Source organism: Equus asinus, chromosome X (assembly GCF_041296235.1).
Source record: "Equus asinus isolate D_3611 breed Donkey chromosome X, EquAss-T2T_v2, whole genome shotgun sequence".
Lineage (NCBI taxonomy): Eukaryota > Metazoa > Chordata > Mammalia > Perissodactyla > Equidae > Equus > Equus asinus.
In genome coordinates this window covers 47,825,987-47,845,364 of record NC_091820.1, presented here as the reverse complement: position 1 = coordinate 47,845,364, position 19,378 = coordinate 47,825,987, and the positions used below count along the sequence as shown (strand labels likewise).

The window sequence follows — 19,378 nt, the reverse complement described above, 5'->3', positions numbered from 1 at the left end:
TCTTATCATCTCGGCAGAAGAGAGTAGTGCAAGCTGCAAAGGATATATTCCATTCTAACACTACTCATTAGATATGGTAAGTGAGAACAAGCCAGTGAAGGGCTTTCTGGTCAAAAGATCCCCTCAGAGGTTGATAGGTACCTTCCAGGAGATCAGAACATTTCATCTGTGAAGTGTAATGCTCGTCTTTCCCTTCTTTAGGTGTGAGCCATGGGAAGAACGTGGATTGGATGGACTCTCATGGGGAAGAGCAACGCCTTTGGCAGGAGATGGCTGACAATCCTGGGACTCCTGTAGAGGGTGTACTCATGCTCCGTTCCAGCATGGGGAAGTGTAGGCTCTGAAGGTACCACTGCACCAAAACGAGGCCTCCAGGGACTGTCTGGCTGCCATTTCCTACCAGTAGCAGGCTTGGGACCTGGGATTCTGCTTCCTGCTATTTCTCACTTGAGGGTATTGGGACATGAGGGGAGAGATGTCAGTGTTATGAATGTTTAGGATCTTGCCCAGTGTCTAAAAAAGCATGTATCTCTCTATGTCCATGGGCCAGCGCCTTCTTGATTGGATGATAGAAAGTGTACCACACTGTCCTGTCAACAAGCAAATTGTGTGGTGATTCATAGATTTTACACCATAAGGGAAATGGCGCAAGTTTATCTGAAACTACAGTTGAGATGGGGGGTCCCCAAACTTTTTCTAATTATGAGTTACTTTAGATTTCCTCAAATGGTTTGAGGTAAAGGGGGTCACTAAAAATGTAGATCACTTAGAGAGGAAGAAGAAGGGATACTGGCTACCCTCTCCTCATCCTGGGAATCCCCATGAGCCAAAGAAGGCATTGTAGGGGTGGTTGCTGGGGCAAGGGGGTGGCTCTGTTATTGTAGCAAAGTTCTGGATTAACCGGCTGAGTTTTCAAGATGAACAGACAGGTTTTTCTATGGTGACTATATAGTTTACAATCTAAATCATTCCACTTTTGAGAGTAAAGAGAGCTAAATCATTACAGCAATGGTAACCCAGAATTGACCTGGGAAAATTGGAACGTAGAGTCACCCTACTTATGACCTAGCTATTAGAGAGCTCTATTGTTAACACTTATTTTATAAAATGTTCTAAGCCATTAACTAAAAGGGAATAAGAAATAATGTACATATTGAGCCCCTGCTTGTGTCATGTCTACTGATATCCCATTGGTTAAAGGAAGTCACATGGCCAAGCCCAAAATCAAGAGGCAGGGAAATACAGTCTGCTCATAATGCAGCCATGGCAAGAGTAAGGATGCAAGAAGGGATGAAGAATTGGGGCCAATAGTTCAGTCTACCATACTTTCTGTCACCTGGAATTCCATATGCTTTAGCCACCAAACTTAGATGTGAAGGCAGTAAAAGCTGAAAGGGAAGGGAGCTCCAACCTGGTTCCTCATTTTGCAGATTCCAAATCTGAAGCCCAGAGAGCTGAAATGACTTGCCCAGGATCATACAGAGGCTGTAACTGTATCCAAACTTAAATCCAGGATGTGCCTCCTAGGCCAGCATTCTTTTCAGTGTAGTCCTTGGCATGATACTATGCTTATCGGGGTGGACAGGAGGATGTGGATGGAGGAAGGTGGAGCAGAGTTGGATTCTTTGAATAGGAACATACCTAACTCAGTCTTCTTCTGGAGTCATATTCTAGCCTCTCAACTCATTTTTTCACTTGAATTTATATAAAATCCTTAAAAGGATAGAAACTGGATTTTAGTAGTAGGAAAGCTAGAATCATCTTCAGGCTTATTGTGGCTAATTGTTCCATATTCTAAATTTCTTCTTGAGTTTTGAAAACAGATTTAAGAATATATTTAGCACTAGTCTTAGTAAAGGAATAAGCAATCCATTTTCAATATTATTCAAAAATAGGCTAATTCTAGAAAGTTGAGTTTATTGATCTAGTGTAGTTTAGTACATATGGTACTTTTTTTTTTTTGCTGAGGAAGATTAGCCCTGAGCTAACATCTGTACCAATCTTCCTCCACTTTGTATGTGGGTTGCCACCACAGCATGGCTGACAAGTGGTGTAGGTCTGCACCTGAGATCCAAAGCTGTGAACCCAGGCTGCCAAAGCAGAGTGCACTGAACTTAACCACTATGCCACAGGGCTAGCTCCCACATGGTACAATTTTTTAAACTCACACCCATATCCCTATGTTGCCCTCCTTAAAAATAGAAAACAAAAAGAATAAAATCATCACTACTTCCTATAGTGGAAAGATAAATTGTCTTCAGACTTCATGTGACTCATTCTGTCTTCAGTGGCATTTTTAGGGGAGGTGAGAGGATGGTGACGGTGAAGTCTGGAGACATCACTAAAGTAGACAAAATATTATTTATTCACTAATGATAAAAGTGCAAAATCCAAAATTTATAACTTGAACTCAAGACGACCATGAACGTTATGTGTTCAGACCTTTGCCACAATTAAAGCAATTCTCTGTATCATGGTTCATAAAATTCAACATCTAACTGGGTATTTTCATAACGCAAAACCCAGGTATGTGGAAGTCTATCAGAATCCTGTTGGTGGTGTTCTCAGAAATAGAAGGTAAATTGATCTTTAGGTCACTCTTTTTTTTTTTTTTTTTTTTTTTTTTACTAAGTATGGTGTAGAAGTACAAAGAATATTTTAAAATATAGGTAATATGTGTGAATGGCACAAAATTCAAATAGTTCAAAACTGTGAAAAGTCAGTCTTCTTTCCTCCCCTTCCATATCAGAATATATTGGCCTCCTCATTCTTTTTATGGCTACAGGGTATTACCTTACAGGGATATATAAAATTTATTTAACCAGTCCTATCAAATGCCACATTAAATATAGTTAACTAAGTTGTCCATGTTTGGTGGCTTTTCTAAGCAGTCTTTTCTTTGAGAAATAAACACTTTGACATTCAAAATCATATTGCACATCAATTCCACTTTTGAGTATTCTGCAGAGATAGATACACTTGTGAGAAATGAGTGCATACAAAGGTATTTGTTTCAAAAGATTGGAAACAACCCAAAAGCCCCTCAATAGAGGCCTTCTGGAATATCATATAGGCCTCATTTTTCTGTGTCGTTAGTTGTTCCCTCTCCTCTGTCTTTGCCCATTCTCTACATAATTGTCAAACACTGGATTCTTTGGTGCTTGTTCTTTTCATCTTTCTTTATACATCCTCTCAGGCCTTACTATGTATGGTACTCTCATGGTTTTATGACCATTTATGTGCTTATAACTTCAAACTCACATCTCCAACCTAGACCCTTCTTCTCAGCCCCAGACCCAGATCCAAAAAAAACTGCCTATCTGATATATCTCCAACAGGGTATCTCATGTTTTCAGCACATTCAGAACTGAATTCTTCATTCCACCCTCTCCCTTGCACCCATGTCTTTCTCCTCCAGTACATGCTGTCTCAGTAGCTGGTACCATCATCCTACCCAGTTACATTCGCCAGACACTGGGTAGTGTTCTTTGATTTATGTCTCTCCCTTACCCTGAGACACAGTCAATCAGGAAATCATATTGATTCTACCTCCCAAATATCTCGAAAGCCTGTCCAATTCTCGCTGTCTCCATGCCACCGCCCTAGTCCAAGCTACCATCACTCCTCTCTATGATTAGTACAAGACTCCTAGCTACTATTTATGCAGCCACTCTTCCCCTCTCTCAATCCATTCTCCATACTATGGCCAGATTTTCTAAACATGTTATTTTAAAATGTTCAAACATACGGAAAAGTTGAAATAATTTTACAGTGAACACCCTTAAACCCACCACCTATATTCACCTTCTACCATTAGTTATACTTGTTTATCATTATCTACCTGTCCATCTTCAGGGTGATCTTTTAAAAAATGCAAATCTGGTCGTGCTTTAAAACCCTCCGCGGCTTTCCATTGTCCTGACAATAAAATCCAAATTCTTGCTCACGGCCTGCAAGGCCCTGCATAAGAGGGTTGCTGCCTCCTCCTCCCTTCTCTTTAGCCACACAGTGCATTTTTCTGCTTCTCAATTGTCCCAGGCTCTATCCCATCTCATGGCCTTTGCGAGGAATCTTCTTGCTCCTTCTCCTCATTGGCCTGATTTCCATTAATCATCAAGGTCTTAAATGTTACCTGCTCAGGGAAATCTGGTCACAATGGCCTGCCTCTAGTTCCTCTTCACTGCACACATCACAATTATAATACACTATTCATGTAATGAGTCCTTTAATGCCTGTGTTGGTTTCGTCTCTGCCACATCCCTAGAAAGTAAGATTCATAAGGGCAGAGACAATATTCATACTTTTTCACAGCTACATCCCCCATGCTTAGTTCAGAGTGGGTAATTAAAAAAATGTTTGTGGAATAAGTGAAAATAACAAGAAAAGTAACGCATAGAATGTTAGACCGGTAGGCATCTTTAGAGACCACTGCTTCTAACTTCCAGTTAACAGATAAGGAAACCAGGGCCGACACAGATCAAGAAAAATCTCTGAATACGCTTACTGGTTGGTCTTTAAAAATCAGCCCCTCTACAAGTACTGTAGCCACCACCCTAGACAATTCATCCCAGCCTGTCTTAGTGTAGATAAAAATATGGAGTGTGCTCTCTGGCCCAGCATGTCAACTTCTCAGAAGAGACCATGGCCTTGCCTGGAGCATCCTGCTCCTTGTTTGGAGGTGTCAGCCCTCAATTTTCCCTCTGTTGAATCAAACAAGTTGTAAAGGGAAATGGACAAGCTTAAAAGCCTGACTTTATCCATTCAGTTTGTAAATAGCACCTGCAGGACACGTGGAAGATTCAGCTTATCAGCTCTCATTTCACATATGTTGTTACTGTCACTGGAATCATCAGGATGTAGATTTTCTAAGTCAGAAAACCACCAAAAACAAAGATATTTTGATGGGACTTTGTATTCTTGGCCTCCTTTTCCTTAAGAAACTTACACAAATATACAACCAATGATCATTAGGTACTTAAGTAACGAATGGAAGAATTGAGCCCATCTGATTCACGGTGATATTAGTCTCGTCATCGCCTGCTGCCCCAAGGTTGGTATGTGATGCGGGAGGAGAAAGCTGTGGAAGAAATACGGGCAAACCCCACTTTTAGAAGCAAACTGGATTGAAATATAAAGTCCAAGAAGCCCTTCCAAGTGAAAGCCTATGGCATTTGGGGCTGTGATCAATGTTTGGTTTTTCTTCCACGTGGATATTTTACGTTAAACTGAGCATTGCGTTTAGAAGTTGGCAGAAGAGCTTTCCTCCTACAATGGTATCTTTTATGGCCTCTGAAACTAAAGAAAAGAAATAGGAGGAATTCTACACAGGCAAAACTATAACAAAAATTGTATCTGGAAAGATTTGAACAATAGCCTTGGAAATTGAGTCACGTCAAGAATTCCAAGGGCTGGCCCAGTGGCGCAGCAGTTAAGTGCACACGTTCCACTTCAGCGGCCCGGGGTTCACCGGTTCAGATCCCGGGTGTGGACGTGGCACCGCTTGGCAAGCCATGCTGTGGTAGGTGTCCCACATATAAAGTAGAGGAAGATGGGCACAGATGTTAGCTCAGGGCCAGTCTTCCTCAGCAAAAAGAGGAGGATTAGCAGCAGATGTTAGCCCAGGGCTGATCTTCCTCAAAAAAAAAAAAAAAAGAATTCCAAAGGATTATCTGATTCATCTGGAGTGTGAATTTAATACATTGATTCCAGAGCATTACTGCAAACCTACTGAACAAAATCTCCATCCTTTATATCAAGCTTCTTGGATGATTCTAATACAAGTGGATCACAGTATGAGAAACACCACATTAGAGGACAAATTATCTTGACTATGTTATTTGGACTAACTCTGTGTCATGATGGCAGATTGAATTTGGCTAACCTGGACGTTATTAATTGCAAGGCAACCCTGGTGAGGTGGAAGGAGCCTGACCTTGGACTCAGATGATGTTAGCTCAAGTCTTGACTTGACTGCTCACCAACCATGTGACCTCAGTCAAGTTAATAATCCAATCTAGGCCTTGATCTATTTGCCTGTAAAATAGGAATGATCAGGCTATCTTGGAGTAATTGAAGATATCAAATGAGGTAACATATGTAAACATACTTTGTAAATTTCAACTCACTGTGGGAGAAAAAAAGTCATTATTAGTGAGCTAGTTATAGCATTCTGTTCATGATTTCTTAGGCCCCTCTTTTCCTAGATGCTCGGTTAGGTCTTAATCATTCTATGTACAATGATGTGGTCTTCAGTGTACATAAAAAATACAAAAAAAAAACCCCTACCTTATTTTGTACTATGTTACCCATTGCAGGTGATAGTAATTTATTTATCCTTAGGCTGAAATTTCTTACTTCATCTGATTAGATAATAAATATTGCAAAAAGTGTTTAATTTGATGGAGAGAAAAACTGTGGTTAGTTTTTTGTTAAGAGGTTGTGGAACCTGCAAGCAAACCATCTTTCCACCCCTTTCCTTAACACCCTCTTCCTGTGTAATGACCATCTCTTTCTATGGCCCATTGCCTATCACCCATGTCAGGGAGATCACACCTGCCTTCCTCACAGGGATGTTGTTGAGAATTATGCCTTTTATCTACAGAAGGAAATTTGCGATTCGATCAAAACAAATTCCATATAAATACAAACTAGTATTTGGCATTCTAAGGAAGGCATGGTGTTTCAACGATTAGCAGATGTACCTCATTTACCTCACTAGAGTTCATCAAACTATTCTGGTAGAGGGCTCCTTTCCTGTTTGGAAAGGGGAATAGAATATACAGTTAGTATTGCCTGTAAATGACGAAACACTCATTTAATGTGGTAGATAATATTTTTCTCTTCAGTATTTCAGCCCAAGAGGAGACTTGTCTCTCCTTTCTTTTTCCTCTGATTGAGGCAGAAATCAATACAGCAAGCAAATGAAATATTTCATTATAATAGTCAAAGCAGAAGTGTAAATCATTGGCAGTTGCTCAAGGAAAGGTGTCTCCTTAATAGAAGGGCGGAGAACTAGGTATGTGTTTGAATCTGTATATTTTCTTTTTACCTCTTTATTGTTAGATACACCTGCCTTGGGAAGGAATCTGATTGCTCCTTCCAAGCATTTTTTTCAGTTTAGCCAAAGGTTCATTTTGTCTTCAGGAAGTTGAAACTTGTTTGTGCAAATCCACGGGAATTGATGAGTCCCAACAATAAAACTTTTTAAATCTGTCTCATTTGGAAACACGTACGGAAGGGAGATGTTTCATTACAAAGCAGTTTACGTCAATTATGGTTGAACTGTAGTTGGAGTGATTGGGGGTTGGGAATATATTTTCTTTCCTTTCCTAGTATTCGTTATTCATAAATGGACATTTTTAAAGAAAGATCATTGGCTTTCAGTTGATACGAAGAAAGAGATGTTTAGACTTTCCTGTATCTTCTTGCTTTTGACCTTCCCTACCACCCCCAATTAATTTGTCCTCCTTAATTCCTAAAGATCTTCTTACATTGTCCCTCTGACTGATAGAGTGCACACCAGAACCTTAGGAGATGCCCTAAATGCTTTTTTCCACGTGGATTAATGAAAATATTGTATTAATTTTCAGCTCTTTCCTGTCACTTCCGAATCCACCTCTCTCACAGTCATTTGCTTGCAAAGCATCTGAATGCATGGAGCCAGTTTTGGCAGGGGGTGGGGGGGGGGGGTGAGTGGTGGCTGCCTGGCCTTTTCCCAGGGTGCCAAATTGCAAGGGGCACTACACATCCTTGAAAAGGTTATGAGGTGGAGAACCACTCTCAGGAAGAGTGTGGCATTGGCAGAAAGAAATAACGTCTGCTTGAGCAGATAAGTGAGGAGGGGACCCCGTGCCTGAAGAACAATTCATGATTGACAAATTCTAGGATGACAGGTCTGGTTAGAGGCAGGGCTTTTGTTTGGCTGAATGGGGTGTATTTGGGCCAGACATGGATTGCTAAGAATATACAGAAAAGGAGTTTGCCTCCACTGGGGATTTCCTTTGTATTCCTCCCACCAGGCATATGTTCCTCTAAATAAATGTTGTACAAATATTTAAAGAAACTCTGAGAAGGACACCACATCATCAGCACAAGAATTGGGCCAACTCTGAATGCACTAGGTCCCCATTCCTGGATCGAGTGTAGTTGTCATGGGCAGGCTGTTTTTCTCCAGGCCTGAAGATGAGTCCAAGGGTTTAGTGGGCTCGAGAAGGAAGAAACACATTCAGTATCCTCAGAACAGCTAAGGGTCACTGGGACATTGGAATGAGGTCTCTTTTGGGGGAGAAATAAGGAAGTAATGTTCCAAACTGTGCCAAAGGCTGGTCACCTACATATGAGTATGTTCACTTCTGCTTTGTTCCTGGCACCCACCTGCTTTGGCTGCCACTTTACGCTCCTAAACTCCTGCTCTGATAGGAAGTTGATCTCTTTGATTGTTTGTTTGTTTTTAAATTAATAGACTTTATTTCTTAGAGCAGTATTAGGTTTCCAGAAAAACTGAGCAGAAAGTACGGAGAGTTCCCATATAGTACCGCCGCCTTCCTCCACAAGTTTCTCCGATTATTAACATCTTTCACTAGTGTGGTACATTTGTTACAATTGATGAATTAATATTGGCACATCATTAGTAATTAAAGTCCACAGTTTATATTAGGATTCATTCTTGGTGTTTTACAGTTTGATGGGTTTTGACAAATGCATAATATCGCGGATCCACAATTACATTATCATACAGAATAGTTTCACTGCCCGAAGGGTCCCTTGTGTTCCAATGCCTTGCAACCACTGATCTTTTTACTGTCTCTATAGTTTTACCCTTTCTCAAAATGTCATATAGTTGGAATCATATGGTATGTAGGCTTTTCCAACTTGCTTCTTTCACTTATCAGTATGCATTTAACACTCCTCCATTTCTTTTTGTGGCTTGATAGCTCATTTCTTTTTTGTTGTTGTTGTGGTAAGGGCACTTAACATGAGATTTACCCTCTTAAAATTTTAAGTGTATAATACAGTATCTTTGTTTTTAAGGAGAGAGAGAAAAAAGGATGGAAGGATTCTAAGAAACAATTTTTTTAAAAAAACTTCTCTTGGGATGATGGAAGGTCTGCATTCATTTTGCTAGTTTTCTTGGTTTTGTTGTTGTCTATGAAAGACTGTTCCTATTTACTTGTCTTGCCATGTTTAGTGCAAACTTAGTAGCAATACTTAACATGCCTACTTGCTAAGCTTATGTGTGGAATATGTACCTCAGACCAAAGCTTTGTGCCTCCCTGTATTGGCTCCAAAGTGTAATGTCTTTTTCATTAAACTCGCTTTCCTAATATCTCTAATGTGTTCTATTGCAAGTTATTCCTGAGTACTTGAAGATGGATTGTATATCTTTATCCAATCTTTTTTTCCTTCTTCTCCCGAAAGTCCCGCAGTACCTCATTGTATATTCTAGTTGTAGGTCCTTCTGGTTGTGCTATGTGGGACGCCACCTCAGCATGGCCTGATGAGCAGCACGATGTCTGTACCCAGGATCTGAACCCGTGAATCCCTGCCAAAGCAGAGTGTGCGAACTTAACCACTCGGCCCTGGGGCCAGCCCATGGGTTGTATGTCTTTCAATATTGATTTTATGTCACCTATTCCTCTTGTTTTTATACTTGGCTTAAGAGAAAAGCACATTTGCAAATCAACACGCAAGATTGGACGAGTGTCTGGTTTCTGTTTTCTAAGGCTAGGATCATGTTGAACAACTCTTCTTGGTGCTCTGCTGTTGAAACTACCCCTCGTTTTGGGTTTTGCTCACTTATCTTCCTATAAATCTGAACCCTGACACTATCACTCCCTTTGCCCTCCCCTCAATATATCATGGATAGTGACAAGGGAAGGGATCAAAAGTGATATTTATTGATCACCTACTATGCATCGGGTACTTTCCAAATTGTCACCTAATTTATTAGCTGTGTTTAAAGAAGAAAAAAGAAAAAGGACATGAGTCTCAGAGAGGTAAAGTAATTTGCCCAGGTTACTCAACTGGTACGTAATAACAGAGCCTCACTCCAGATGGGGCTCCTCAGTTCAGATCCCAAAGCCCATGCTCTTTGTACTTCACCAAACTGCACCCTAGAGAGAAATTCTGCACTTGTCATGAGCTAGAGACTTGCTTTCCAAAGTGTGATTCATGAGCCAGCAGCTTTAGCATCACCAGGGAGCTTGTTGGAAATGGAGAATGCTGGGCACTGAAGCCACACCCACTGAATCAGAATACTCATTATATCAACATCCTTAATTGATTCACAAGCACAATAAACTTTGAGAAGCATTGGTGTAGAGAATATGGCAGAATGGACCTTGATACTTAAGACTATTGCTTGTTGGTTGTAGTTGATGTGAACATTGGCCTAAGATGCCCCATTTGCTTGTCTTTTTTATTTTTTTGAGCCCTTCTTCCTCAATTTTTAGTTCTCCCCCACTAATATATGCTTGATTACTAACATCTTTTTTTTCTTGTCATGACATTTCTTGTCAAGACATTACCCAGGTGTGCAGCCTGACCTTGTTTCAGAGTACTTGGAATGAAAGACCCGGATATTTTTTATTCTAGGTGAGTCTTCCAAACTCCTGACTCCGGCAAAGACCAACTGAATCTGGAAGCAATCTCCTCTAAACCTGAGGAAGTAGAACCCCTAAAAGCTTTATTCCATGACACTAATCAAACATCTTCTAGGTGACGTCTCTTCTATTTTCAGTCAATATTTAGCTCTTGTATTGCTGATGATAATCAGGTATAGAGAAAAACATTTGGATGCCAGCTTGGCTTAGGCCAGTGAAAAATGTGAGGCCTGAGTCAGGAATACATTTTTGTTAATCTAGCCTTGTAAGAGGGTGGTGCATCATAAAGAATATTAGGTTTGATGGTTAGGAGACCTAGCTCCTACTCCCAGCTCTGCTACTTGCTGTGGATTTTGAGCAAGACATTTCCTCTCTCTCAGCCTCAAGTTTTCTCATCTGTAAAATTAGGGGCTTGGGGTCAGTGATATCTAAATTCCCCTCAAGCTCTAAAGTTCTATGACACCTTGCACACACTGGGATTCATTTACTCTAAGACATCATTGATTGTAAGATGCAGCAGTATTTTACATACCACTAAAAAAAGGAAAAAATGCTGCCAATTATAACTGTAAGACGTTGTTCTGGATGTTCTGCATCTGTCCGTGCATATTTTCTTTTCACCCTTCTTCACACTGCTCTCTGTCCAAAGGGGAAAACCTTAATAAACTGCTTCAATGGGGCTCTCTTGCCCTGTGGATTTTGGTTGAGTTTGGCCAAAGGAAGGTACCAGTAGGAGATTGAATGATGGGAGAAAAGTGAGGTTGATATAGTTATTCTCTGGCTCTTTCCTGCTGTCACAAAGAGACACAAAGGAAAGTGGCTACATTCCTCTGCTTAGGGCTATGGCTCCTGTCAGGAGGCCTTCTCCTACGGCTAGAGCTACAGTAACCACTCCTTTCCTTTACCCCTTCAAGCCTATGAGCTACAGTAACCACTCCTTTCCTTTACCCCTTCAGGCCTATGAGTGGTGAAGTCTCCCAGCTGTTGCTAGCTTCACTGTCCCTTGTTACTTTCCCTTAACTAACCCTGACCACACCTTTATAAATAGCCGTTTTATTAATCTTTCCTCAGTGTCACAGTTTCAGTGTTCCATTTGTTTCCTGCTGGGACCCTAATTGATATAGTAATTGGGATCAGGATCTTAGGGAGTAGGCTCTCAAAATAGAATTGTAGGTTTGTATTGCGCACATATTTGAGGAGCATTACTGACAGTTGGTAAAGTAATAGATGCTTAATTTGTTTGAATGGAAAAAAATGACCATCCAATCTTAATGCCTCTAATTTGCAGAAAAAGTATCAGGTAGCCAGAAATCAAGAAGGATTCCCCTTTTAAGTATCCAAGAATGTGCAAAGATGGTCATTTAAAGAGATATGTTGCCTGAAGAAGATTCTGTGTGCTCTCTACAGCAGGCACCCCTGCTTCTAACTATTTTTTTCTGATGGGAATTAAAAAGAAAGCATTTTCCTGGTCACTATGTGGGTATCATGTACTAGGGGCTTTATTGCTTTGCTCTAGTAAAGATAGCACATCTGGAATAGCAAAACATCTTCAGAACAATGGATCAGCATGCTATTCCATATATAAAGACGATCAAGATCCCTCTGGAGTACCTTATAACAAAGAGCAAGAGAGATGATAGCCTTTCTTAGATAAGGAAGTAAAGATAAACTGTTCTCTCTGTCATGTGAATGTACCATTATACTGAGCCTCAAAGAATATCTCCTCTAACCAAGAAACTCAATTTACAGTGAAGAAAGCACATCTGTGAGTTCATGCTGTGGAATTCATTGGTCTTACTACATGTCTCATCACCCCAAAATAGCTGACTTGATGGAACATTGAAATGGCTTGCTGAAAGCTCAGTTACAAAATTATCTGATAGACAATACTTAGTGAGGCTGAGGAGGTATCTTACATGATGTAGTATGTGCTTTAAACTAGCAGCCAAGATATTGTGCTGTCTCCCTCATAACCAAAGCACATGAGTTCTGGGATGAAGATGTGGAGCTGGGAGTGGCCCTTCTCATTATTGTGCTTAATAGCTTATTTAAGGAGTTTTTCCTGTATATCTCCATAAACTTGGGTTCAACAAGCCTAAGGTTTCTAGTACCCAAAGAAGGAAACTGACATAGGCAACAGGTATGGTTCTATTACATTGGAAGCTAAGAATCCCTCTTAAACATTTTGAGCTCCTCACACTTCTAAACCTACAGGTAGAGAAGGGCCCACCTGTACTTGCTCAGGTGATTATCAACAGGAAATTGACTTGCTCACACACAAGGGTTATGAGGAGAACTCTGCGTAGAGCTCAGGGGATTTATTGAGGCATGCTTCAGCACTTTGTTGCTCAGTAGTGCTGGTCAGTGGAAAACTGCAGCAACCAATAAAAACAGGGCCACTGGGGCCATCCCCGGTAGCCTAGTGGTTAAGTTTGGTGTGCTCCACTTTGGTGGCCTAGGTTTAATTCCAAGGCATGGACCTACACTGCTCTGTTAGCAGCCATGCTGTGCTGGTGACCCACATACTAAAAAATAGAGGAAGATTGGCACGGATGTTAGCTCAGGGTGAACCTTCCTCAGCAAAAAAACAAAAAACAGGGCCACTAAGGAATCAGATCCTTCAGGAATGAAGGTTTTGGTCAATCCTCCAGGTAAAGAAATCCATCTAGCTGAAGTGCTGGCAGAGAGTAAGAATTTCAAATGATTATCAACTCCGAACTCATGACCAGGTACAGAAGTGGGATTGAAGCACCTATGCCCTATGTTGATTAACTGTCTCCTTAACCCCTTCCTCCTCCTACTATCTTATATAAAGAGCACTGGTGGTAGCTAAGGTCTTAGGTTTCATGTGGGAGTATGACAGAACTGCTATTACTTTGCAATGATACAGTCGTCAGGGGTCAGAACGTTTTCTTAAAGAGCTAGATACTAAATAGTTCAGGCTTTGTGGGCCGTACAGTCTTTGTCGCAACTACTTATCTCTGCTGTTGTAGAGCAAAAGCAGCCATAAACAATATGTAAAAGAATGTGTGTGCTTATGTTCCAATTAAAACTAGTTACAAAAACAGATGGCCAGCCTGTGGGCTGGAGTTTGCTGACTTCTGCAGTAGATGATGGGGATGTGAGATTTTTTATTCAGACAAAAGAAAAGAGTAGATGCTGAGGGTAAAAGGGATGAACTGTGCCGGATATGCTCTGTTCACCCCAGCAGACTCACTCTCTGCAATTTTCCAAACTGCTCTGTGCTTTGCTCCTTTGCCCTCTGGTTTTCAATTAGGTTTGCCAATTGGAGCCAATAGCAGGAGATGAGAGGACAGGTGGAGAGAAAGTTCAGCTTTTTTATTCCCCATGCTCCCTCCCTGCTAGGCTGAAGGTTGTTAAAGGCTGTGTTCCTCTACCACAACTCCTCTTAGGTGATCTGTCCTAAAACTGTGCCTACAGTTTTCTCTCTGGCTTCCAGTATAATTACTCCCTCCCCTTGTCCTCCAGGCCTAGGGGGTGGTAAATGTTCTCTGATGCTGCTAGCTTGTTTGAGGTGCTTCAATACCCCTTGTTGACTTCCCTTTACCAGGCCCACAGCGTTATAAATAATCCTTTCATTGTGTCCTCTTCAATTCCCATTTGAGTCTGCCATCTGGCTGCCACCAGGACTTTAACTAAAAAAGACGTTATTGATTGTAAGATACTCCTCACTTCAGAGCTGTTAAAATGTGAAAAACATGTACATCTTAGGATCAATGAACTATGCTAGTTGCAATATATTCCTGGTAAATGAATGAATCAATGAATGATTAACATTCACAGTGCAGCTCCTCTCAAAGACAGATACACTGTAGTGGTGTGACAGATTATGTGTTGTTCAGAATGAACTTCAAAAAGCAGAATCAACACTGATTGTTCCTAAGTACTTAGCTGTTCTTTCTCAGTCTTGAGACTGGTAATCAATGAGAAGATCATGGCCTTGCAGGATTCCTACTTGTTACATCAGGGCTAAAACATTAGTCATTTCATTTTTCATGAAATAATTCCAAAGCAAATGCTACCAACATAGGTAAAATTTTGCTTTTTGTGAAGCAGTACAAGTTACTGTTGTTTGTGACTCTTCATGAACTGACTTCAGAGCTTCTGCAAGAAGAGAATGGTCCACCAGTCTGGGAACGCGTCACGTTCCTCAGGAGTTGCAGTTAACTCACATTTACTGCTCTATGTGACAACTGGCATATATTCTGGCCAAGCCTATTTTAACAGGCATGAACCTTCTTTACAGCCTCAGACATTACTCAGTCTAGGCTGCCTGTCTAGAACTTAACAACCCTTTAGCAAAACTACTAATCAGAACTGCATAGGCTGTCTTATTGCAGAAATCTAGCAATGACTGAGGCTATTCATGCTAGCACAAGAGCTACTATGCCTTTAGAAAATTATTGGGTCTCCTTTTCCTAATTCCTAATTGTCCCCATAGAGACAAAGGAACAAGTGTCTTGCCTCTGGCCCTCCTCCAGCACAATGCTACTCAGAGCACTACTATGTGATAAAACAAGGAGCTTACATCAGAATGTAAATCAATGAGGGGCCGGCCCGGTGGTGCAGTGGTTGTGTGTGCACGTTCGGCTTTGGCGGCCCAGGGTTTGCCGGTTCGGATCCCAGGTGTGGACACAGCACCTGGCACCGCGTGGCAAGCCATGCTGTGGTAGGCATCCCACATATAAAGCAGAGGAAGATGGTCACGGATGTGAGCTCAGGGTCCATCTTCCTCAGCAAAAAGAGGAGGATTGGCAGATGTTAGCTCAGGGCTAATCTTCCTTGGAAAAAAGAAAAAAGAATGTAAATCAATGAGCTGCTTCCTTCACTGAGAACGTTTTGCTATCAAAAAATATCAGCCACACTAAATAATGTGTTTATTGACATTGTTGATTTACATTCTGGGGCACGATCCCTGTTTCTTTGTGAATCAGTAACAAATGGTCCAGGGACCGGCAGCCAGTAGGACTACACTCCAAGGAGCATTGCTCTAGAGGGCCTTGGAACTCAGTCCCTTCATAAGACCATCTTCTAAAATTGCTGCCACTTGTTGAGAAATGAGAGTATTTCTTCCCACTCCAATTTTCCAAGAAACAAGTGACTCCTCTTTCCAAGCCTTTGAGTCCATGGTTAGTCTCAGAGGGCATGAAAAACCCACTTAACAGCCTGCCTAAGAGTCAAATGGAATTCCATGACGCTAAGAGGCACATTGGAAGATACTCAGAGAGAGGAGTTCAGATTTTCTCCGTGGCCAGACAGGTGACAGCATTTTAGTTCCATTTGAAATTAATTTGGTAGTCTCAGAGTACTGCTGCCTAAACACAACACCATCCTGCGGGGAAACTTCTTGCTTCTGATGGAGAGACAGACAGACAAAACAAAATTCCAAACTCTGTGCACAGAAAGTAAATTTCCCCCAAGCACCAACACAGCCATAGAACAAATGGGAAAACAAATCCTTAACCTGAGCATCTTCAGAAATAATAGAAATGCATTCTGACACTGCACATTCACCAGTAAAATGGATTCTGGTTAACAAAGCTGGATGCTTTGCATCATTCCTATGCCTTTTTCCTAAGGAGCAATCAGTGCTACATTTTTAATGAGTCAAGCATAATTCTGACTTTGTAATACAAAATAACATTGGCCATAGGCAGAGAAGCAATGACTTTGGTAAGTGTTTCTATCAGTGGTTACACAGGCATCCTTCTCACCTCACCCAGAACAGTGATTCTCACCCTTGGCTGCAAGTGAGAATCTCCTTGGAAGCTTTTAAAATCCCCCATGCCCTGTCTGCACCCAGAAAAATTACATCATAATCTTGGGGGGTGGACCCAAGACATTAGTATCTTTTAAAGCTCCCCAAGTAGTTCCAATGTGCCTTCAAGGTTAAGAACGACTGACGCAAAGGGTATTGAGAGAACTGGTAGGCCAAGGCTGTGGTGGTTGCAGGTCCTGCTGAAAAAGACACACTCCTGACTGCGGCAGCCCTTCCGGCACTAAGCTAAGGAGAACCTTCCAGCATCTCTTCTGTTACTCCCAGTCCCAAATTTAATGTTGTTAAAAAGCAAGCAAAGCTGGAAAAAAAGGAAGTATTTGTGACTTCTTGAGAAGATTAAATGTATATGTGTGCCATGTTACTGTTTGGATTCTCCGTGGGTCAAAAGAGTCCACTCATCCTATACTATTCATTTGTGACTAGTTTAGTGAAGGATATAGAACTTATCGAAAGAAAGATAGCTGCAGAAAGCAGGAAGAGATGCAGCAAATTTGGAGGGATTTTCCCTGGCACTTTGGGTCTCTACAAGGCACACGGCTGCTAGGGGCACTCTGCACGAGTCCTGCCGGACTTGAAGAAAAAGTCAAATTGTTGTTATGCTTCCACTCCTTTCTACTCAAACCTCTGTCACTATTCCAGAACTATATGAACAATCAGTGCACTTCAGTTTAAGGCAGCAGTTTACAATGTGTGGTCTGAGGACCCCTAGGTGTCCTAAAACCTTTTCAGGCTGTCAGCAATGTCAAAGCTATTTTCCTTCTTTGCTTTTTTCACTGTGTTAACATTTGCACCAATGGTTCAGAAGCAATGGTGAGTGAAAATGCAGGCGCTTTAGCATGAATCGAGGCAGTGTGTTTCTTTGCCTTTATGCACTCACAGTAAAAATATAAAATACCACTTTCATTTGTAAAAGTCCTTGATGAAGCAGTAAAAATTATTAATGTTATTAAATCTTGACCTTTAAGTAGATCTGTTGTTAATAATTTTTGCGCATACTAAAGTACAAAGTTTGTCTCAAGGAAAAGCACTTGTGCGTGTGAGTTGCAAATTGAACTGGCTGCGTTTTTCACCATTTTTATTTTAAAGAATGAATGACAGATAAACTACAGTTATTCAGCCTTGAGGATTGGGCATGCATTTTCTCAAAAATGAACAAAGTGAGCCCGTCACTTCAGGGAAAACAACTGATGGTATTTATTGCCAATGATGAAATTTGAGATTTGAAGGAAAAATTCGAATTTTGGAAAACTTTCATACACTATTATCTGTGACAGTTTCCCAATACTTAGAGACTTTTCTGATAAGATTGGTGAGGACCTTAACTAATATGGTTTTTTGATATTGCATTACAAATTTGATTGACTTTTGGAAGATCTACCTGACTCAGTGAACCAATATTTTCGAAATGACCAATGCATGAGTTACAAAATCGTGCATGGGTAGAAGATCCATTCAAAGTGCAAGATAGACCAATGGATTTTAATGCAACAGAGTACTGAGTTTTCCACATTGACATTAATCTTTAAGGAACTACCACTTGCTGGGTTTTGGCGAAGTGTCAGAGAAAAATATCCACAGTTATCTAAATAGGCTATTAAAATACTCGTCTCTTTTCCAAATATATATCTCTGTGAAGCCAGATTTGCTTCTTATACTTCGATTGAGTTAGTGTTTCATTTTCTTCAGATAAATACCTAGAAGTGGGATTGCTGGATCATATGCTAGTTCTATTTTTAATTTTTTGAAGAACCTCCATACTGTTTTCCATAGTGGCGGTATCAGTTTACATTCCCACCGACAGTATACAAGGGTCCCCTTTTCCCTACATCCTTGCCAACACTTGTTATTTCTTGTCTCTTTGCTGAGAGCCATTCTAGCAGGTGTGAGGTGATATCTCACTGTGGTTTTGATTTGCATTTCCCTGATAATTAGAGATGTTGAGCATCTTTTCATGTACCTGTTGGTCATCTGTATTTCTTCTTCAGAAAAATGTCTCTTCAGATTTTCTTCCCATTTTTTAATTGGATTTTTTTATTTTTGCTATTCAGTTATGTGAGGTTTTTTTGTGTTTTTTAAGATTTTATTTTTTCCTTTTTTTCCCCAAAGCCCCCAAGTACATAGTTGTACATTCTTCGTTGTGGGTCCTTCTAGTTGTGGCATGTGGGACACCACCTCAGCGTGGTTTGACGAGCAGTGCCGTGTCCGCGCCCAGGATTCGAACAAACAAAACACTGGGCCGTCTGCAGTGGAACACATGAACTTAACCACTCGGCCACAGGGCCAGCCCCTATATGAGTTTTTATATATTTTGGATATTAACTTACCCAGCTATGTGATTTGCATATATTTCCTCCCATTCAGTAGGTTGCCTTTTCATTTTGTTGATGATTTCCTTTGCTGTGCAGAAGCTTTTTAGTGTGATATAGCTTCCACTTGTTTATTTTTGCTTCTGTTGCCTTTGCTTTTGGAGTCAGATTTAATCCAGTTGACATTAATCATTATCATATTTTTAGCGTTAAAATTTAAATCAGCACTTGGGCTTTATTAGGCCTTTCTTCAGGCTAACATTTATTCCTTGATTTTTTACTTTTTTGTGAAGTGTAATTTACCTATAATAAAATGCATCCTATTTAAAGCATACAGTGGGATCTTTTTTAAAAAATGTATCCAGCCGTGTAGCCCACACTCCTATGGAGAGAGAACATTTCTAACACCCCATGATGTGTCCCTTGTGCTCCTTTCCCATCAGTTTCTCCTCTGAAAGATGAAACCACTGTAGTGCTGATTTTTGTCACTACAGACCAGGTTTGCCTGTTCACAAATTTCATATAAAGGGAATTATACAATATGTACTCATTTGAGTCTGGCTTCTTTCACTCAGGATAGTGCTTTTGAATTTCATCTATATGTTGCACATATTGGCAATTTGTTCATTTTTATTGCTGAGTAGTATTCCATCATGCCAGTTTATACATCC

At 40.7% G+C, this 19,378-nt stretch overlaps 1 protein-coding gene across 9 annotated transcripts in view; it reads left to right on the top strand.

Annotated features, from left to right (window-relative positions):
• Window positions 1-19,378, top strand: part of SYTL5 (synaptotagmin like 5) — a 273,738-nt gene that overhangs the window by 218,961 nt on the left and 35,399 nt on the right. For 6 of the 9 annotated variants that reach the window (XM_070502422.1, XM_044763566.2, XM_070502424.1 and 3 more), the window contains one exon: window positions 202-18,278. In XM_070502422.1, coding sequence (XP_070358523.1) covers window positions 202-344 — 143 coding nt within the window. In that variant the 3' untranslated portion in view covers window positions 345-18,278. Of the gene's footprint in view, window positions 1-201; window positions 18,279-19,378 lie in introns of those variants that run through there. The other 3 variants (XM_070502426.1, XM_070502423.1, XM_070502421.1) reach the window with 2 other exon arrangements.